Genomic DNA, 23,024 nt, shown 5'->3' on the forward strand with positions numbered 1-23,024 from the left:
ATATACTACTCACATCAGAAGGGTAGAAAGGCACCACTCATGCAGAAAATTACCTTAAATGAGCAATGACTTCATGATAAAAAAGCCACTCACTTTTTTACTTTGCTCTTTGATTTACGGGGGGAGGACACCGCCTCCCTACTGCTAAGGAGCAGGCAGCATACTTCTGTCTCTGTGCTTAAACCAAGAGGCAGGCCACAAAACCACCTCGTTATTGTGACTATTTAGTTCTGGTTGGTTTAGTCAAATGTCCAGAGATGAGACTGCACCTCTGGGGGGAAGCATGTACCTTAGCAATCTTAGTATGTGGGGTCCAACGCATGCAGGATCACTAGCATCCAAGCTGTAAACAGAGCTGAGAATCCGCACAGTGGCAATCCACGAGGTATAACTACAGCATAACGCACAATGAGAAACCAGAGTACGTACGGTGGATATCATTTCCCATCCCACTGGTACCCTAATCACTCCATGTGCTGCCAGAATCCAAAATGCCCTTCCAACCTGGCTTGCAAATGCTCATTTTCCCTTACTGGTGCATTTGTCATTGACTCCAGAATTGATTAAATGCAGTTCTCCCACCGGTCCTCTTCAAATGAAGTGATATTTAACTAGACACACTATGAGGCAGCTGCGGTACAGCCTAGCTTGCCTTGTGCATCATTCCCCGGTTCATTGCCTGTGATGACTCCTGGGTGCCTGATGCAGGGGACCTGAGATTTTCCTTTGTTTGGAAGTAACCTTGCATGGTTTTAGGTACCATGATTGTAAGCAGTAGTGACCCTGTTGAATCCTGCTGCATCTTTTCCCTTTTCTGTCCATAAATTAAACAACCCCAACAGAAAAGAGCCTTACGATGTTTAGAGGTTTAGCTGAACCTGCTTATTCCAAGAACAACAGGGAGAGTAAAATGCTTTGGAAAGAGTCTGCTGGGAAACTTGCTTTATATTTTTTCCTCTGGGAGCACAAACTAACATGCTCTGAAGAAGCACAGGAACTGATGGCATTCATTTGTGCAGTCCTGGTTTGAATGTGCTTTTAAAGGAAAAACCTCACTGTCTCATGAATACCTCTGCTTGTGACATAGGGAGAGATCCTTACCCTGCTCTGGGTAGAGTGACGGCAGGCAATGAGGTGCAGAATGCTTCCCACACTGCAGGAAGAGACTGGTAGACTAGGGAGGAGTGTTAAGTCTTTTCTATAACAGGCTGCAGAGACAGAACAAAGCACACTGGAGATAAGCCTGCCTTAAGCCAGAAGTAATTCTCAGCTAAGGCAGCAGTTGAAAAGCTGGACTGCAAGTGTGCATCGAATCTGGGTTATAAACACGACAAAGTTGAAACCTACAACTCAACAAACTCTACACGCAAAGGTCTGACTAAGAACAAGCTTTAAGCCCTTAACCCCTGGTGCAGCCTTGAAAATGAGGATTACCACTTGCTGGCAGTGTAAGAACAATGCCAGTCACAGAGGAAGATTCCCATGAAAGTAAATGGTATTTATTTTTAAATCCCTGCAAACTGCTATTGCTCACAGTTCTGATTCAATGCTATTTAAACTGCTGAGTATTACGAGTCACTAGGACAGAAATCACCTTTTCATTGCTATTTTAACTTCTAAATACTTCCTACCTGACCTAATTTAAGAATTGGTGGGGTTTTTTAGTTGTTTGGGTCTTACAAGCTTGGGAATAGTTTGGCTTGAGATGGGGGAAAGAGTTGCTGAGGAGGGAGGAAGCACAAAGGAGATTTCCCCACACATTCAACACCCGCTCACTATATTTGTGTAGGGTTTGTCTTACTAGATCTTCCCCTGCCCACTGTAACGAAAGCTCTGGTTGGTGGAGACACAAAAGCCTTAACGAATCAAGACAGGTTCTCATTTTCCAAAACATGCTCAGCTGGGACAGATGCAAGACAGGTGGAAGTCTTTGGTCTGTACTATGCAGAAGTTAGGCCACACTAAATCTTTGTAAGATATCTTCGGTATATATGTATATATATATCAAAGCTTCCAACCAGAACACCCTTGCAGAATGAAGGCTGTTGCAGAAATGCCCTTGCTTAAGGACAACAATATTCCTGTTTCTACCTGTGTTGAAATCCCAGTTAACAGTATCAAGCCTGTTTTCAAAGCTGTTACATTATTAAACCTTTAAAACTGAAGCTCATTAAGAACTAGAGGATTGTACACAGCAGCTATTCCACAGCACCAATCCCCTACTCCAGATTTATCCTTGGCTTCCTCCAAATCCCCCTAATTAATTTTTTTTCAAAGGCCATCAATCTAAAGCAGACAAACATCAGAGAGTCAATTCATTAACATTCCCATATTTCCACTTATCTTGGGCCACTTCTTTTCTTATTAATAGCTACTAAGACTGGCATTTCTAAAAATAACCAACCAGCTCTGGAAGCAAAACTCCAGGGAGTCCTCCCGAGCTCCATCAATCCTTCAGCAGCATTTTGGAGTCTCGTCCTAAGGTCTCCTGAGTACACCCTGGCAGTTGGCAATCTCCAAGGCAGCCCATGAATCAACATCCTATGAACTATGAGACGCTGATTACTCAATTTATTACTTCTAGGGTGACCAAAGGGCTGTTTACACGAGGAAATTAGAATACTTCAGAGTACTGTCAAATGTGCCCTGCAACCTTACTTCTGATTTATGTGTTAGCTCAGTTTCTCTCCCCTTAATGTTCCTCGTTGCAGGTGACTTTAACACTTGTATGATGCATCAGATTTACTTTTAGAAAGTTCCAAATCTCCGTTTTCTCCCTAACTGCAAAAGGCAAATGCAGGAGTAATACGGTTTCCTTAATACATGAGACAGCATGCTCAAGCAGCACCAACAGACTGGTAGATGAGTCACCAACAATTTTCTCTCTCATGGAGATACAGAAAGCAGGTGGTATTAGTTTTAATTTCTGTTCACAGCCATGCGATTGTGGATTCCTGGCTGCTGCAGTACGCTTAGGAGAAAGATGTTGGGATCAGTCACCCCAATCTGATTATTATGGTCCTACTGATCTTAATCAGGAGGCAATCATGAATTACTCACTTGTTTCCCATTTACATGTTTGCATCAAGTGATTTTACAGTACTGCCTGATAAGAGAATGTAAAAATATGAACACTTCATGCTGAAATATGCCACTGACTCACTGCTGAGGGGGATGGAGTTTCAGCCCTTTTTTGAAACAAGAAACAGGCAACTGCAAGACAGACACCTGACCTAACGAAGTGGATATCTGCACTTGCAGGCAAGTGAAATGATGTTTAATTAAGAATATTGACAAGGTTATATGTGGGGAGAAAGCAAGCAGAGCCAGAGGGGAAAAGATTATGCCTGAAGTCCTTTGGGGAGTCTGGACAAAGGGAAAATTTGCTCTGGCAGCTAACATGCTCTGCCATAGAGGAAAGATGTTTCTAATGAGTGAGGCTCTAATGGACATACCCTGAGATGACAGGAAACGTTGAATACTACCTTGATCAGGATGGGCAGCAAATCAGGTGGACAGGAGCGAGGCGTTTCTAGTGTAACCTCACTAATAGCAGATTAGTCATGAGGTGGCTTGCTTTCTTCCTCCATTTCTCTCTCTCTTTCTTTCCCTTCCTTCCTTTCTTCCTTCCTCCCTCCCTTCCTTCCTTTCTTTCTCTCTCTTTCTTTCCCTTTCTTCCTTCCTCCTTCCCTTCCTTTCTTTCTTTCTCTTTCGTTCCTGTTTCTCATAACCACTTGTAACTGTATTGCCTATTTTAGATGTTGTACACACCTATTTTCATCTGAATCTGCCTTCATCTGGCTGGAGTTAAACACATTTCCAAACAAGCCATGCTTCAATCCAAGCCAGAGGCTCCTGGACCCCACCAGATTTATCCAGCTCCCCAGATTTATTCCCTAAAGGGTGAGAGGGACCCTGCCAGCTGCAGGAGATGGAGATGGGTGTCTGGCCTCACACATCTGGAAAGACAGGAAAAAAAAGTCTTCTCTGTGAGGGTAGTGGGGCCCTGGCACAGGCTGCCCAGAGAAACTGTGGCTGCCTCATCCAAGGCAGTGTTGAAGGCCAGATTGGATGGGCCTCTGAGCAACCTGGTCTAGTGGAATGTGTCCCTGCCCATGACGGAGTGTTGGAATCTAGGATTCTATGATCTTCAGTGATCAGTGATGCAAAACATTCTGCTCTGGCATGCTGCGGCAGACAAGGCTCTGGCATGTAGCAGAATACTGGGGGCAACGAGTCATTTTGTGTCCCCAGGAAATGTGCTGTTCCGCAACAAACCAATACAAGATGCCCCTATTCAAAGGCCAGGTAGGCTATAGTCACAGATGACCAAAGGATCTTTAAACATAGGGAACAGCCACAGATGATCACAAGATCATTCAATGGTTTGGATTGGAAGAGACCTTTAGAGATCATCAAGTCCAACCACCCTGCCACAATGACTGCTGCTCATTTCTAACCAGAGCTGCTAATTTCTAACCAGAATTAGAATTAATTTGACTTGATCTTAGAGACTAGCCCTAATCTTTAGACAGTAACAAAACCCCTCCATGCTGTGCTTTTGTAAAAATACATGTATTTCTTTTTGGATAACTCAATGAGAGAGTTTGCCACTTAGACATATCCTGCCTAAAAACTGGTATAGTACAGAAATTCAACCATCCACTCTGCTACTTTGCTAGCAGGAGCCCTGAGGAGCACTAATGCTGCTTCATGCAATCCTCCAGTAGAGCACATGCATCAGCATTGACCAGGGACCATTCCCTGAAGATGCAGTTTGCATGTTCTGGCACTATTTAGTTGACTAGTACTGATGTAGCCATTAAGTGCAAGACTGGAAAATACTGCTGAAGAAAGTATTTTCTTCAACATAAAATATAAAGCAAAGGCTGCACAAAAAGCATAACACCCTTACAAGCTTCCCTCTAGGAAGCAGTCAAAAGTTTGCAATAAGTTGGAGATGTAATCGTGCAGTGGGTTCCCAAATTAAAAATCTGTTTAGAAACCACAATTAGCAAAACCAAGTTCATCCTCCAATGGAGGAAGAACGTCTGGCTGCATTTTTGTTTCAGATAAAACCTACAGGGGAACTGCAATTCAAGTGGTAACATCTCCAAGGAAACAGCTGGAAATCTTGTGGTCTTCACAGATGCTGTAGTATTCTGTATTCGAAGACAAACTGCACTATGTTGTACTTTGCACTCCAGGGAAGAAAAAAAGAAAAAAAAAACAAAAACCAAAGAACGCAGATGAGTTCTTAGGAGGATGCCACAAACTGTGCATGCAGCAAAACAAGACTTCTTGCACTGGACCTTCATGCAAAGAATATATTCTTCACATCAGTTTGCTAAAATACAGCTAAAATCAGGAATTAGCATGGAATGCTTTCATAAATCATTTTTTAGCAATTGCTGTATGTTTTCTGTTCTTCTCAAAAGAAGTGCTCTTTAGCACAGAGGAACTGTGACTTCCTCTCTCCACACATGCCAAGCCAAGATTTTACCAGCAAAACCAAAAGAAACCATTTTCACCTTTGCCTCTCTACTCAATTCCAAGTTCAAACTGACACCCATGAAGCAGCAATCAAGATACAGGACTGACATGTGTCTTAAAAAAGAAACAGGGGAACCACAGAACACAGAATTATCTTTAAGCATCCTGGGCTGCAGCAGCAGCAACATGACGAGCAGGTCAAGGGAGGCCAGGTTGGACAGGGCTTGGAGCAACCTGGTCTAGTGGAAGGTGTCCTTGCCTGTTACAGGGAGGTTCCAACTGGATGATCTTTCAGGTCCCTTCCAACCCAAACCGCTCTGTGATTCTCTGATCTGACTACTGCCTACACACTGCCCTCACTCACGTGCTTGCCCTTGTCACAAGTATTTGTCAATACGGCCCACGCTGGCTTTTCAACATCCAGGGACATTACAGAGCCAGAAACACATAGAACAACTCTTTGCTTCTGCACTCATCAAAGTTGTGGATTTCTGCTTTTCAGGGGTTTCCAGCAGCAGAAGGTTATTATTTGAGAGGTCTAAAATATAGCTATTCCATTTAAATTCCCCAGCATACATTAATCTTACACCAACAAGAGTTTCTCTTTTAATGCAATTTGCCAGCTTCCCCAGTCATAGATCTCTATGCCTGTAAAACCTTTCTATGGCTACTATAACTGCTAATACAAGACAAATTAAGATACAAAGGCAGTCCTGACCTTGACTTCACACACACGCAATGAACTGATGCCTCTCTTCTTAGCCACAATGCCTGGAAAATGAACTAGGAGAAAGGGCTTCAGCTCTTTCTTATATAGCTCCCTTCTTCATGATAATACTTAATGTATCCTAAAAGCACATCTGTCCCCCCTAATGACAGTACTTGCAGAAAGACGCTAAAATGGAGGCTGGCAATTTTCCATCCTTATAAACTCTGGAAAGCAGCCCTCGACAATAACAACCTGCGATGGGGTGAAATCAGCAGGGTTGGAAATAGCAGTGTTTGGTGGAGGAAGACACCCATGGTCATGCTGTCTGTCTCCTTCGGCACTAAGAACAGGATGGTTCCCTGCAGCGCATCCTCTAGTATGCTGCTTATAATAACAGTACTGTCTGGACAAAGCTACAATGGAATTTAACTCCATTAAGAAGAAACATCTGCTGATGCTCATTTTCTTCCTAATATGATGAATGTTCACAGCAGTGGTGCTGGCTGCAGTGGGTTTATTTTCAGATTAAGAGAGATATATATATTTTATATATATATATATTTTATATATATATATAAAAAGGTATCAAGCAAAGGTACCTGAAATTACAGCAATTTTCCATGACCCGTGTTCCTCCTTGGCTATTCTTTCTGCCTCCTCCATCAGTAACATACCAAATCCCTATAATGGGAGAAATAACAGGAAAAAAAGGTAAGTTCTGTAAAAATTAGAAAACATAAGCAAGCTCAGAATGTAAGCATTAGTACAGTTCCAAAAGACTTATATTTTTTTCAGAGGAATGATCCTGTGATCAGGAATATTGCTGAATATTGCAGGAGAGGGCTTGAGAAGAAGTGCACCAACACTAAGCTTTACAGTGGAGCTTTCTCAGTGTTTTGTTTTTTTTTCTATCAGAAAATTATTCATAGGCAGTTCTAGTGTCTGACTGCTTCTCAATGGAGGGAACAGAATGAAGTTAAATCCACTGAAGGTAGGTCGACTTGGTAGGCATCCTATAATTCCTGGTGCTGAATGAGCCTATCTGGCAGAGATGACCAATTCTAAACAATAATCACCCACCATAACAGAGCTGGGTTTGTGCTTATGAATTTAACAGGGTCTGCGCATGAACACCCAGTGCCATTCTGATGAGGGATGTAAGCTCAAATGGTTAGAGTTGGAATGGACCTTAAAGCCCATCTAGTCCCAACCCGCTGCCAAAGGCAGGGACACCTTTCACTAGACCAGGATGCGGGCAGACACTACTGACCAGAGATGGGCCTTGCTGCTGTTCACTTTTCTGATATACACCAGCCTTAGCGCCTCAGACTTTATTCCCACAACCTCTCCATGAGTCAAGAGCTGCTATCGTGCTTGTTTCAGGATGAAAATTGAGGCAGGCAGCAACCATAGGGCTTGTCAGGGCTACCCACAAAGGCTACAGCAAACTGGTGCATGACCCCTGCAGGAGGTCATGCTAGGCTCAAGCTTTGTATCGCTCTCTAGGCTCAGCTCATGACACAGGAGGTTCCAAATCAAAAAGAATTGCAGATGAACATGTTAACATTCTGGACCAGATCCACACCTATGTTTATGTTTGGAAATCTGGCACAGCAGGAGTGCTACTGGAATCATGATAAATACTTCAAAAGAAGGGAATAGCCTTTCCACTCTATTTAACAACTTCCTTAGTCCTATATATCTTGGAGTAACTGATTGGATTAATTAGCTCCTAACATTAGGATGGGAATTATACTTGGCTCTTTGTTCATCTGCTTTTCTGACAAGATGTACAGAATGGGGCTGCGGCAACACTGAAGCAGATATGATTTAATTCTAAAAAACACTGAACGCTTACAGGCATTTTTAAATAACACACAGAAATCTTCATTCAGAAACATCCTTCTAATCAGAAATTGCCCTCACAACTGTGAAGAACATTTTCTGATTAACCTCTTGAACACAGACTATTCCGAATGAACATGAGCGCGTCATATGCCATGAAATTTCAATTTGCAGCCTATTTTAATGTTTGTAGTTGGTTACTTTCAATAGATTTTCTCCCTCTTAAAAAAAATATCTTTTTTTCCCCACATACTTAGGATGATTTTTTTTTTTTCTTCCTACATTTTTAACTGTTAACTATTTTACAGTGGAAATACCCACTTCTCTCCCCACCTCCCCAAACACTGCCTTGTGGTCACACATCATCAGCATCTAGCAGGACTGCATCTTAATGCGTATACTCAGGGAAAGACTAATAAATACAAGGATGTTAATTTAAAACATCAGCCCTGAGCACTTCTGGAAAAGAGGACAAACTGATTGCTTTTTAAAAAGCTCGGTCTAAAGGTTCAGAACCTACCAGGGCAAAATCTAATTCACATTTTTGCTCACCGCAAGCCACAGCATGTCACATGCAGCAGAAGGATAATGTGCTATTTTCATGAGACACTGCAAGGAATTACAAACACAGTTTTCCACTCCATTCCCCACATACTATAGAATATATATGTGAAATAGTCTCACAAGCATGTCTGAAGCAAAAAATTGTCTGACCCAACTGAAGGAGTTTACTTGGGAGTATCACCACATCACCCAAACTGATAAATGTCTCAGAATCAAAGTTGGATTTCTAATTTTGGTAGGAAGAACATATTTAATAGATGTATCTTTGAAAGAAAACTGGGTAGTACCAAATAAAACTTCACCTTCCCATATGTAAATATGTCTCACCACTGTGAAGGTGGTGAGGTGCTAGCACAGGGTGCCCAGAGAAGCTGTAGCTGCCCCATCCCTGGCACCGTTCAAGGCCAGGTTGGATGGGGCTTGGAGCAACCTGGTCTAGTGGAAGGTGTCCCTGCCCATGGCAGGGGTTGGAACTGGATGAGCTTTAAGGTCCCTTCCAACCCAAACCATTCTATGATTCTGTGATTATTTTAGATTTCAGAAGGAAAAGTCATCTACTGAACATGATCAATTTTAGAAGGAAATAAAAAGACACAATGGATCACAGAATCATAAAATCACAGAACACCAGGTTGGAAGGCACTGCAAGGTATCCACTTTGTTTTGTTTTTACTCAGTCTGAAGTCAAGTCTGATGTACTGTACAGGTTATTAAAGGAAAGAAACTTCCAAACTAACGATGCTCGATATTGGAAAGTCAAATTAGCAGCAGCATATATGAGCTTGTATCGTACAGGCATGAAGCAACACTGATAGCGTTCAGATGTGCTTTTTTGTTTTGTAATTTCAGAGCAGTTGCAATTGCCTAAACATGATCACACTAGTAAAAACTCAGAAGCAGCATGATGTTGGCAGGTGAAAGTCAAGAAGGGGCTCAAATCCAATTCTGTTTCTATTGCAGTGACTATAATTCAAAGCAACCGAATGAATCTCAGATAATAAAATTCTTCTCCCATTATACTAGGGAGAGGGGGGAAAGGTGCAAGAAAGAGGCACAGATGAAAAATAAAGATGCTTGGAGTACCTGGTGCTGAAATTTTGAAGGATCCCGACTGCTTACAGGGACAACGCTCCCATACACGTGCAATTCCCGGACAATGGAAACACCTCCTTTCAGCTCAGGTCTGAATGACTCCTCCGAACACTTCCGCAGTCGTAGAAGGCCAACGAGAATATCCTGCTCTGGATCTTCATAGGAGAGGAAGGTCTCCCATCCACCATTAGCTACGTAATCTCTTCTAACTAATTCAATCTGGTCAAAGAGAAGAAGGGAGGACAAATACAAAGAGGAAAAGAGAAAGGGAAAATGTCCTTAAAAATATTTAAAGCAACAAACTGAACAGACCAAAACCAATTTCATGGGTCCATAAACTATTATGATTCAGAGAAAACATGAAGTGCTTTCTTAAAGGCAAATTTAATTCTAGATGGATTTTAGCAGTACTGGCTAAGAACTGCTGTTACTGCAGTCATATTAAAGACAAAACATGCTACTACCTTAATAAAAATGTATTTGCCAGTGAGACAGAACTAGTCTTCTATCCTACTTGTAGGTTTTCAAGAAGGGCTAGTTACACATGTGGTTACATGTTTGTAAGTCAGAAACCTAAACTCCACGTTTCTTAGTTACTTGAGTTTCATAACCACTGCAAAATCAATGAGAGCAACAACTCTCACCTCTAACCAAGGGACTATCTAATTGAAATTCAGTTACAAATTTGCTAATTTAGAAGGAGTAGTTTTGCATCTGCCTTAACTAAACCTGCATTTATGACTTTGTCTCTACTGCTTTGCAAAGGAAATGGCTTGAGATATCTACAGAATATGGGTCTTCTAAGCAGCAGTCAACATCCTTACTAATTACCAAGTAGTACTTTCTGGCGCCTCACAAGTTCTACCAACATGAGCAAACTGTAGTGCAACAGGAGTGGATCTGAAAAAGCTGGTGTTGAGTGAATATTGCATTACATGTGCTTTACAGAATCAGCAGGAAATTTTCTTACTTATTCAGGCAGTTCTGAAGACACCAAAATCATCCAGAAAAGTACTCTGAGAACTGACCAGTAACAACTTGTAAGTTGCCTCAAATGCTATTTGTTATAATAATCCAAAGTCACGTCTGAAGTACAATAAGTGGAAGGGAAAGTGAAGTGAGAGTGGACTGACTACAGAGAATACAATAAAGACCACACTTGGGTAGAAAAAATTACTTCTGCAGAGCACCTAGAAGCTATGAAGAGCAGCTAGGGGATGAGAGCGCAGGAAGAATAAAAACCTTCTGTTTCAGACAGTTATGACCTACCATCATCAAGAAGCAGTGACAAGACCCGAGACATGACTCCCTTATCTGATGTCATATAACGGGAGCTGTGTTTATATGTAGCTGAGCTAGCCCCAAGTTAATTTAATGCAACCTGTAGCTGACGATGATAACGTCACATATCTGGTGACACAGTGAGTCACTCTATTGTGTTTTGAGTTGATATGGTAGAGCTGACATAGCTGCCCATCCTTTCTGTAGGTATTCCCTTGCTCACCTCTAACAACCAGCTGCTAAGAAGGCTGAATTTATTTCCCAAATTGCCTGGTTCAACAGAGGAGAAGCAGCAAGAGTTTGCAGTATTGAGAGCCTGATGACAACATAATGTATGTTGGTGGAGCTTAAATACATGCCATGAACCAGGCATCCATCACCAGCTGGCGTACATTAGGTGTACTCTTGGAAGGCACTTTCTAAATTAACCTGAAAGGACTCAGGTTGCTGTGCTTCTGGATACTTTCAAAGTGAGGAGCAATCAGAGGATTTGCTTTAAAAGCACACCCCTAGTCTGAACTAAAGACACCACATAGGTACAGCTGCTATTGTTCTGACAGATTCCTTTAACTTTAGGAATTTAAACATGTATGGCAAGTGCCAGATGCCCTGTGCACCAGCACTGTACTGGTGTTCCTAACATTTATCCTGATGGTACAGGATAGGATTGATTCCTCCATATAGGTGTATTGATTCCTGCGCGCCCAGGTGGCCAAGGCTGATACAAGGCTGGCTTGTAAGACCACCCCCTGTACTCAGCCCTGGTGAGGCTGCACTTCAAATCCTATGTTAAGTTCTGGGCCCCACACTACAAGACAGATATTGAGGTGCTGGAGGGGGTTCCAGAGAAGGGCAATGGAGCTGGTGAAGAGTCTGGACCACAAGTCCTGTGAGGAACTGGGGGGTTTTATCCTGGAGAAAATGAGGCTCAGGGGAGACCTTCTTGCCCTCTAAAACTACCTGACAGGAGGTTGTAGTGAGGTGGGGTTGGGCTCTTCTTACAAGCAGCAAGAGATAGGACAAGAGGAAATGGCTTCAAATTGTGCCAGGGAAGGTTTAGACCGGATATTAGGAAAAATTTCTTCCCTGAAAGGGTTGTCAAGCACTGGAACAGGCTGCCCAGGGCAGTGGTGGAGTCACCATCCCTGAAGGTATTTGAAAGATGTGCAGATGTGGTGCTTGGGGACATGGTTTAGTGGAGGACTTCGCAGTGCTGGGTTAATGGTTGGACTTGATGATCTTAAGGGTCTTTTCCAGCCTAAACAATTCTGTGACTCTGTATCTTGCCATGCTTTCCCAGTATTACTACAAACTAAAGCAAAGGACCTCAGTATTTTTTTGCAAACCTTCTCATACCCAGAAATCCATGAATTAAAGATTTGTTTATAGAAAAGCCATACGGGATTCTGTCGCCTGCCTGCTCTACTCCATGACAAAGCCTGGGCGAACGCAGCTCACAATTACATCCCTTGCTGACTGCAGAAGCAAGACTCATTTCAACGCTGATGTACAGCTCGCAGGGTAAGCACCCAAGCAGACATCTACTGATGTGCCAAGTTCTCTGAGAGCGTAACTCCGCTCCAGCTTGTGTGTCAGGACAGCTGACACACACTGATCCAAATCTACAATTAAGTACATAACACCACTAGTAAAATGGGAATGTGCAGGAAAAGAAAAGAGATTTTTAAAATACCCGTATTCTTCAGCTAGGTTTGCATGTGAAAAAGCAGTTAGGGTAAAGTTTCCTGCTAATCTATAAAAAGCCCCTAAAAATATTATTAAGCACTGTTATACTAGCAGTTTGAAATGGCAAGATTGGAGAACTCTCTGTTTCTTCTTGAGGACAAAACAGAACCAGTACAAAGCCTGGTTCCACTGCCTGTCCTCCAGCAGGGACTAGATGCTGCATTATGCCCATCGCCAGTCTGAAAGCCACTTGTAGACAAAGCAAGACTACAGTAACCTTTACCAGGAGGTTTTGTATTATGTGCATCTTCTTAGCACCATAAGGACGCACCAGATAAGCTCATACGCTCAGAAAAGTCCCTCCTGGGTTTTTTGTTCTCCCCAATTCCCTGGGCACAGAGAGTCCCTACAATACATAAATCCCCCTCAAAGGGGTTTTGGGAACTCATGAGATCTACAAAGCCTTTTTCTTCTGGGATACTGATATAAATGTGGCAAAAGCCATCCAGAATCACCTCCCAGTCAGCTGGTGCACAGCCATGGGCAGCAGCATACCACAGTCCCCAGCAGCAGTTCGTTGTCTGTAAACATCGTGTGCGCTGGGTAAGGATAACCCTCATCAACGTGGATCACCATTTCAGTATGCAACCCTATCAAACCTCTGGCACAGCCTGTTTTAAACTTACTTTTACAAACAAAGGGGAAAATCCAGTTTCAGATTACACCCAACCTAAACCAGCTTAAAAAACCGCCTTATTCCCACGAAGGCTTTATATTGAGATCATTACCTTGATACAACCCTGCTTTGCAGGAACAGAAGCTTCTGCATTTTACACTTTCTGCTTTAACACTAATGTAGGTTCATATCTGTAACAGAGCTGTCATTGCCCCTCGCCTTTCAAAAACTGTCATTCTGAATGTCTCTTTACAGCAACAATTCACTAGAGCATTTTTAAGGCTATTACATAGCACTAGGCTGCCTTAACCACTCTGAGAGCAAGCAAGTACCTTCCACTGCAATGGAGAAAAGCCACTAATTGAAAAGGCAGCTTGGAGACAGCTCTGTAAATAACCAGCTATAGGCAAGTAATCTACTTCAAATTGATCTAAAAAAAAATTGAAATACTTTTAAAAGCAGACATGTAATCACCATTATGAAAATACATACAGCCTACTGATCCTTAACAGAAAGAAGATGCATAAAGCATAAGTGATTACAGCAAGCAATTAATTTATTTTAGATCTGACATGATAGCCTCTCTTATCAAGAAGATGCGCTGTTTACTTACGAAGCCAAAAACAACATCATACCTTGTCATTAGTCTAAAGTGCATGAAAAATTATACCATCTTCAGAATATTTCTCTTGCTTGCTGTCATGATAAATTTTGCAAAGACTACATAATGACATCCTCCTGTCACTCAGATGGATGAGTTTAACAAAAGGAATTTTCAACATAACATTGCTTTGAAAACCCTGTGATAAGCTATTTGCTAACTACTCAAGGAATTTACAATTTAAATTAGATTAGCACCACTGACAACAGACATCTTTGGAAAGATATTCTGTGAGATGACCGCAAATTAGATAACAAGAGCAGAGCATAAAGGCTGCATGGCCTACGTCCAAATGAGTCTGTACAGCCTCAATTCTTGCAGAAATCTGGTAAGAACAAGATTATTTATTGGGGATTGTTACACATTTATATAAATTATCCTGGGCTTCATCACCAGCACTGTTACCAGCAGGGTGAGAGAGGAAATTCTCTGCCTCTGCTCTGGTGAGACCCTCCCTGCAGTCCTGTATCCAGCTCTTCGGCCCCATTATAAGGAGGATGTTGGAGCAAGTCCAGAGGAGGCCACAGAGATGCTCTGAGGGTTGGAGCAGCTCTACTATGGAGACAGGCTGAGAGAGCTGGGCTTGTTCAGCCTGGAGAAGAGAAGGCTCCGAGGAGACCTTAGAGCAGCTTCTCTAAAGGGGCTGAGAAGAAATCTGGAGAGAGGCTTTTGATAAGGGCCTATAGGGACAGGACAAGGGGGAATGGCTTTAACCTGCCAAGGGGGAGACTGAGATGAGATCTTAGGCAGAAGTTCTTCCTTGTGAGGATGGTGAGGCCGTAGCACAGAGAAGCTGTGGCTGCCCCATCCCTGGCAGTGTTCAAGGCCAGGCTGGATGGGGCTTTGAGTAACCTGGTCTAGTGGAAGGTGTCCCTGCCCATGGCAGAGGGGTGGAACAAGATGACAGTCTCCTAGACTAGATGATAAGGTCTCCCTCAACTGAAACCATTCTGTGATTCTATGATCCTATGAATCGCTCGCTCTCTGCTGACACAGAGAAAGCCTAACCCCAGTTTAGTGGCTCACATTTTAGAAAGTGGGTATGTGCCCATTGCACCTGAGAAGAAAGATGTAAGTGTCCTTCTGATTTGGGTTGCTAACTGGGAGTAGGAGTATCTTCTGCCTGGCCTGCCTGGCACAAAGAATTCTTATTTGAAAGTAAAGGCAATATATGATGGACAAACTCCAGAATTGTTTCAGACCCTCCCTAACATCAGCAAAGGAAAAGGAACAGCATACTTCGAGGGTATGACTTATTAGCCACAGCATACATGTATAGTAAGATGAATCAGACCCTGTGTGATATTCGCAAGCTCATCTCCTTGAATGCCAGGGACCGCCTGACAATCCCCTAGAAGGACCAATCCCTCCTTGTGACTATAGTGAACTGAAGGATTAGCTTCTTAAACTGGATGCTTGAAGTTCAGCAATGAATATTTTGCTTTCTACAAAATAAGCATACCAATATTTTTGTGGACTATTTTAGAAAAGAAACACAACATAAGGGTCATACGCTAAATGGATCCACTCACATAAACACACATATACGTGTGGAAGTGTATTTACACATAAACCATTTGCCTATATAAACATTCACAAAGGATGTAAAGTCGTCTTGCTAAACAGTCATTCCTGTTCAGCATACACACACGGTGTTACTGGTATTTTCTAGATCCAAATTTATAATGAGGAGGGAGAAGAGGGAAGGCAGTTATTTTGTTACAGCAGTGAAAATACCAAAGTAACTGCTGGCTGCAGTCAGTTTATTGAACATGGTGGTCCATAAATTTTAGCATGTGACTGCACTCAAACAAAAGACATCCAAAGTTGCTGAGAAAATAAATGGAAAATTGGATCCACCTACAAAGGCAAACCACAGTATTGGACGTGCAACAAATGGGCCCCAACGCCTCCACACTGAACACATACAACAAATTGTGTCTGATAGAAGCTCCTAGACAAAAAAAACCCAAAAGACAAATCTTACCTGATATGGTCTCACTTTATGGTGAATTTCTTGAATTCCGACTTCTCTTGTCCTTACATCACGACACTAAGAAAAGAAAGGGAGGAAAAAAAAGTTACATAGGAGAAAAACATCAAGCTTTGCAACATACAGATTTCCAGAAACCCATTGGGTTCAAAACTAAACTGAAAGAGCATGAAGTTTCAGAGATTAATTTCAAATGGGTAGACTTCAAAACAAAAATGCTCACCGATCCATTCTTAATACACCTCAGAAAGAGGTCTCAGTGCTAAATGGAAAGACATGCTGGCAAAAATCAATTCACTAAGCAACCATTATGGCTCAAGAGGAATTGTACCCTTTTTCACAAGCAGCAGGGTCTGGAGGCAAAGTCACCGCATATAGAAAAGTAACAGAGAAAAAACAAAAAGATTTTCGCATAATCCATTTTTATCCTTCATTGGGAAAGTCTAACATTGGTAAAATCTACACCAAAGCACCCAAGAGTCCTTAAATGGACAGATTTTGAATCTCGGCAACCCCTTTTCTTGCTTTTAAATGAGAATTGTTGAAGAAGCCCTGTCCAAATGTCATAAAGTAAAGCGAACACTGCTCTGGCATCCACAGAGGTATCACTGAGGGTTGGGACCAATGATGCAGAAAACAAAGAGAGCCAGAAGAAATCTTCCCTTCCTTAGAAGCCAGACAGAGGAGGAGATGAGGGTCCAAGTTCAGTGCTTGAGAGATAGGTTATAGCTTGCATAAAGTTTTGTGCTTCTCAACAAATTCAATCAAAGTTGAGTGATTTGGCACCCATTCATGTAAGCAAAGGGCTGTAACAGTATGATCACTCCTACTGTGAAAGACTACATGCATGCACATCTTAGCGGGTTTATTGTAAGTCCAACACTAAACTTAACCCAACTTTTGTCAGCAAAGTATAGCCACAAGAGTTTTACCCAAAGCAGCTGAGTTGCAAATGCTTGTTTCATAGAATCATACATAGATTAGACCTACCTTAAAAAAAAAATAGCACTCATTCACATCAACATAAAATACCTTTATAAAACCAAGGGGTCTGATCCGGAAGTCCTAGAGAACACTGACATAGACTTTAAAGGATAAGGCTTAGGTGTATCCTTTAGCTATAAGGCTAAAGGATGTTTGTCTTTACTGTAAAAAGCTACTGGACCGGTGTTTGGTTTTCCTTTTCAGTTTTCTAAATGGCTGGAAACTTGGTAATTGGCTTCAGAACAAGTAGCTTAAAAACATTAAAATTAACTACTTAACCTGGTCATGAAATTAACCCAGGAAAGGAGGCCTTGTGGGCTGCAGGTAGGTAACTGCTTACATCTGTTTGCATTTCAGAGGTTTTTCTGCAAACCAGAAGACTAAGAGATCATTACTGAGGAGAACAATACTGCTTTTATCATTAGCTTTCTTTCAAACTTTTTATATGTGAAACTATAAAGTCTGGGCATTGGTCTACAATATCTAGACTAAGACAGTCTAGATAGCTAGTTTCATTCCACTAGCTCTGCTGTATTTGGAAGGAAGGAAGATAACCTCCACCAACAGGGTAAAATTTGTCTAACAGCAAGAGCACCTACCTGCCCATGGATTTTGAAAAGCCAGACTTGCAGATGAGGATGCAAAAAACCAGTTCACACAGAAATTCTGAATACCCAGAACAAGCACAGCTCCATCTCATGCCCTGTCCTCCTCTGAATGCTTTTTAATTCCATTATCAATATAAAGCAACCATCTCCCAAATAGCAGAAAAAAAAGGGTGGGCTTGTGTTAGTTTTTTAGAGTGGGCTATGGTAAAAGCAGGATTCCAGGACTAAGTGTTCAATGCAAGGCTGGACATGCTTTGAGCAGCCTGGTCTAGTAGAAGGTGTTCGTGGCCCATGGCAGGGGGCTGGAACTAGATGAGCTTTAATGTCCTTCCCAACCCAAACCATTCTGTGATTCACTGTCATACCAGAATTCTAGAGTAGACAAATTCATCTCTGCTTTACAATTTCTTAGCTACAGAAACAGCACTGTAAGAGACAAAGAAACATCCACTCTTCAATTAGAGGAACTAAGGAAGGGCAATGTATTCTGGGATGCTGCTTAAAAATTCCCAGTGGTGTATCTCCACTTGCACTCAGTGGCCGGCAATCATAAAGGCTAGCATCTGGTTCCACAACAAGGCCCTTCAAGAACAATTTCTTTCCAGCAACCATAGACACAAGCTGCAGCATTGGCATAACTGATACTGATCCTGTCCCTCTAACGTGCTCCTCACTAAGCCATTCCCCAGAGACGGATACCAGAAATGTCAGATCTGGCAAAGATATGATTCCTCTAAGTCCCTTTCTTGCCTCGGCCTTTTCCTCTCTTTAAGAGACAAGAGGACAAGGTATATATATAATTTTCTCCTATGACACAACAAAACCACAACAGTACCTTACATTTCAAGCTATACTGGCTCCTCATTCCACCAGCTGCAGTGTTTCTGCCTCACTACATTAAAATCTATTATCACCTGCACAGTAGATATATCCACAGATTTGGTTCTAAAAGCAATGACTGCCAGCCTGACAAGCTCTTCAATGGTTCAGCTCTGCCCTTACTGCCATGGATCAGCTACCCCCGCTTCCCCAGCTGGTCTCGATCAGGTTCTGATCAAATTATGTGGTTTCAGTATCAAACTCAAGAAGTGTTCACTTAGCCCTAAAAAGCTCAACTGAAAAAGCTCAGCTGCATCAAGGAGATTGCCTCCCCTGCCTGGTTTTGAAGTGAAAAGTCAGCAGGAGGGATGGAAGCTTCTGTGGCTGGCAAAGCTGTCTGCCAAATCCTGGCTTGTTACTGGAGAGAGACTGGGATGAATGATTTAAGGAGAAAGTCCAGGGCACCAGCTTAGGAAACATCAAGGGGCATGGAAAGCACAGCCAGAAGAAGACAGTCTGGAGTTTTTCTTTTCTGATCTTTTGCACAGCAACTACAAGATCCAAGTGAAATGGCAAAGGCAGTAAAGGAGCTACACGTAGCCAAGAGATCTATGTTAAATACCAAAAATACAGGTCAGGAGCACAAGCTGGTGTGGGACTACAGGCACAAACCCAGTAGCTGAAGACTTTATATTGCTGCATGCAGTAATGCCTTAAAACATCTTTAAGAAAAGATGAGCTAGAAAGAGGGAGCACTAAATCACAATACAGATTTATGGAACAGTTGTGGTGAGGATGTGACCCTGCCTGAACACCAAAGCAATTAAAGCCCTCTGGAATAGCCTCAAGAAGCATGTGGTTCATGTGATGTTTTCCTGTACAGAATCCTAGAATCACAGGTTGGAGGGGACCTCAAGGATCATCTATTCTAACCTTCCCTGGCAAAGCATGACCTAGACTAGATGGCCCTGCACCCTGTCCAGCCAAATCTTAAAAGTGTCCTGTGTTGGAGAGTCACCACTTCCCTGGGGAGATTATTCCAGTGGCTGGTTCCCAGTGTGAAAAAATTTCCCTTTTGTGTCCAGTCAGAATCTCTCCAGCAGTAACCTGTGCCCATCACCCCCTGTCTTTTTCATGTGACTTCTTGTCAAAAAGGGAGTCTCCTTCATCTTTGTAGCCACCCTTTAAACATTGGAACATGGGGATAAGGTCTCCCTTGAGCCTTCTTTTCTGCAGACTGAACAACCCCAGCTCTCTTAGCCTTTCTTCACACAGCTGTGCAGTGGATCATCTTTGTGGTCCTTCTCTGGACCCTCTCCAGCCTGGCCACATATTTTTTTGTACAGTGGGGACCAAAACTGAAGTCAGACATCCCAAGAATGAAGAACAGCATAATTTTACTGGAGGATTCTGCAAATTGTGGTTAATAACTGGGTTTCACAGGAAGGTTCAAAGAATGAGCAGTGTCACAGCAGACCATGAGATGCACTGTGAATGCCAGCTGCTGCAGTGATCTTCTGAGAAAACCCAAGACAGGGTACACGTACCTCCTTCTGACTTCAAATATGAACTCAATTCCTCCTTCCCCCTCATTCTTTCCACCCCCACTCCTATTTTTATTTGACCACAGAAATATGAAGAATATCAAGTCTCATTTGTTTGTGCTGAAATCTCTCTTGCCCTCAGACTAAGAGCTTTTCTTTCAGTTGTTCAGTCAAGTAAGTGCATGCGTGGGAAAAAGAAAGAAAGGAGAACTTCTAATAGCATAAATTAAAAAGAAACCTTCCTGCCTTCTCTCTGATTTAAGGGTTTCATTCTGCTAAAAAATGGAATACCACAAACTAGCTACCAGGTGCATTCAGGAAAAGGGTGAAAGTGCTAAACTAAAAATCAGCCAAACAAAACCAGCTTTTCAGAAGGATCATCAAGGTGCTTTTCAATTGTTAACTTCTTTTTTTTTTAAGACCTTTGCAGATTATTTTAGTTCAGCAGTAAACCTGGCTCCTATTGTGCCTTCCAGTCATTCCTTTCCTTTATGCTATTTTGTATAAAGTCATCAAGCAGCTCTCCCTCAAAACCAACTGACAAATATTTTACCTGTGTCCCAAGATCTTTCATTCTGGCCAAGGCAAGCTCTCTCAGGTTCCCATGCTCCACTCCAGAGCTGACTAGCGGCATTGGGATATCTCTGTGTAAAAGAGCAAAAGCAAAAAGCACAAACAACTGCATTAGCAGACAATAGACCATAAAACACCATTACAAACACCTAAGCCAAGATCCCAAACAGCAGACCACAGAACTTATCTGAATTACCTTCATTTCAAGTCTTTGGCTGAACAGGAAATAACACAGACAAAACACAACTAAGAGCAGGGAAAAACAAAGTGAAAAAGCTACAGATTTTACTTCAGTAAAAAAAGACAAAAGATGGCTTTTAGAATTCTAAGAAACAGGTTATAATTTTGCTCTCAGTTCTTCACTTGGAAATTTGGGAAAAAAAAGAACACCCAGCTGGGCCTGTGACTCCAGGTCAGATGTCCTCCATGGTATCTGTTGCTGCGACCAGCAATTAGGAACCAGACTGCGTCTTTCTGCAGTCTCTGAGTTGAAGGGACATCAGGGAAAATTCATCAGAATTACATTTTAATACTGGGACACTAGCTGCTTAAAAGTGAGAAAGTTCTGTTTAGAAAACGATTTGCAGCAAAGCCCATCCCAAAGGTCTAGGGCCTTCCTATGGGAATGTAAATCATGAGTCTGCAAATGGCAGAACGCCTTCTTCCAGTTCTCCAAGGAAGGTACTAAAATGAAATTTGAAAGCAAGATCAGGTTAGGCCTCTCCACTACCTTCCCGGGCAGTTAGTCCCACTGGAGACTATGAAAGCAGGATACCATCCCTTAAGGAAAAGAGGATTTATGCATCCAGATAAAGCTGAAAAAGAAATATGCAGATTATTGGCTCCATGCCCACCTTCTATCTAATGCTGTTCTATTTGGTGATCTCAAATGCTTCTCCCTCCTCAGCTCAAACTCCACCCTGGCACCTCAGTAACACACCACCCAAGTGCATTATGGTGTAACCCAAACCTCCTTGGATCTTCTTCAGGGAAATAAGGGATACGCAAGTATCAAAGATACTCAGTAAATTGTACAATATGTGGGTCTCAAAACAGGGCTGAAGTATTCCTAGGTGAGTATTCTTCATTTTTCTCTATCTATGATAAAGATTCAATCAACAGAGTAAAAAACAGAACATCACAAAAAAAAACAACACACATACAGAGAATGTGATGGTTCAGCGAACTGATAACATAATTAGCTGAATCTATGCTGGTTCAGTGGTGATTGAAAGTCATCACCATCTAGCAGCTGCCTGATGACCTCTGTAAAATGTATTAATTGATGCATTCAGTTCCTGGAGGACTTGCATTCACACTATGGCCCCCATTAACACTATTTGCAGCAGCAGCTGAAAAGACGGAAGGTCTTAAAGGGTCCTAAACACCTGATCCTTGTACTGCTTCAGCCTTTTAGAAGTGTGAGACACTGGCAAAGGGTGGGCAAGAAAAGTTTTCCTTTACCATTAAGAATGAAAACAAGAGCTTCAGGACTCCAGGATTCTCTTCCCATTTCTGCATCACTCTCACTTTGATACAACTTTCTCCAGCATAATCATAAAATCACAGAATGGTTTGGGTTGGAAGGGATCTTAAAGCTCTTACAGATTGTCCAGTTCCAACACCTTCCATTAGTCCAGGTTGCTCAAAGCCCCGTCCAACCTGGCCTTGAGCACTGCCAGGGATGGGGCAGCCACAGCTTCTCTGGGCAACCTGTGCCAGGGCCTCACCACCCTCACAGGGAACAACTTCTTAAGATGTCATCTAAATCTCCCATCTGTCAGTTTAAAGCCATTCCGCTATGTCCTATTCCTACAAGCCCTTGTCAAACACCACTCTCCAGCTTTCTTGTTGGCCCCTTTAGGTAGTGGAAGGCTGCTAGAAGGTCTCCCTGTTTAATGGAGACCCCATGTTTTACTTTTCTCCCTTATTTTCCCTGCCTTTTTTAATATAAAGCCAGAGAGTCTGTGAAAAATTCCTCACCTCTTACACTCACATGCCAAAAAGTTGAGGCAAAATATGATTAACTCCCCAGTTCATTTATTCAGTGGATTTCTTTGAGTAAATAAGACACTGCACAGCCACCACAACATACTTCAAAGAGCTTCAATTAGAGGAAATGAGCACTTCACATTGTGACTACAGGACACACTAGTGGAGAAAAGCATTTTCAGCAGGGTATGTTAGATCTGCAGTGATAATCTAACTAAACGCCTTTCTTCTAATTATGGAACAACTCCAAGAAGTCAGGCAGGATGTATTTTTCCCTTCAGGGACACAGATAAAACATTCTAACATCTTCCAGTACCAGGTCTTCAGGTAAATCCAGAGTCAGCTATGAAACAGTAAATGAAGTACTGCAAATAAAAGGTGGATTACAACATACAGTAGCTTGAGCCTCTCTCATCTACCTACTAGGGAGCAAACTAAATTAAAATATGTATGTGGAAAATAAGCATTTTAAGAAAGATAAAGCAAGAAACAAGCCTTCCATCC

The 23,024-nt window shown here is 42.2% G+C and overlaps 1 protein-coding gene across 1 annotated transcript in view; it reads right to left on the bottom strand.

Annotated features, from left to right (window-relative positions):
* ELP3 (elongator acetyltransferase complex subunit 3) overlaps positions 1-23,024 on the bottom strand; it is a 93,635-nt gene that overhangs the window by 14,994 nt on the left and 55,617 nt on the right. Inside the window, exons 11-14 of the mRNA XM_057427548.1 lie at positions 20,509-20,599; positions 15,995-16,060; positions 9,695-9,922; positions 6,802-6,883 (exon numbers count right to left, since the gene is read on the bottom strand). Of these exons, the coding sequence (XP_057283531.1) occupies positions 6,802-6,883; positions 9,695-9,922; positions 15,995-16,060; positions 20,509-20,599 (467 nt within the window). The remainder of the gene's footprint in view (positions 1-6,801; positions 6,884-9,694; positions 9,923-15,994; positions 16,061-20,508; positions 20,600-23,024) is intronic.

Source organism: Pezoporus wallicus, unplaced genomic scaffold (genome assembly GCF_028554395.1).
Source record: "Pezoporus wallicus isolate ANWC-B61680 ecotype Strahan unplaced genomic scaffold, APGP_CSIRO_Pwel_v1 contig_6464, whole genome shotgun sequence".
NCBI lineage: Eukaryota > Metazoa > Chordata > Aves > Psittaciformes > Psittacidae > Pezoporus > Pezoporus wallicus.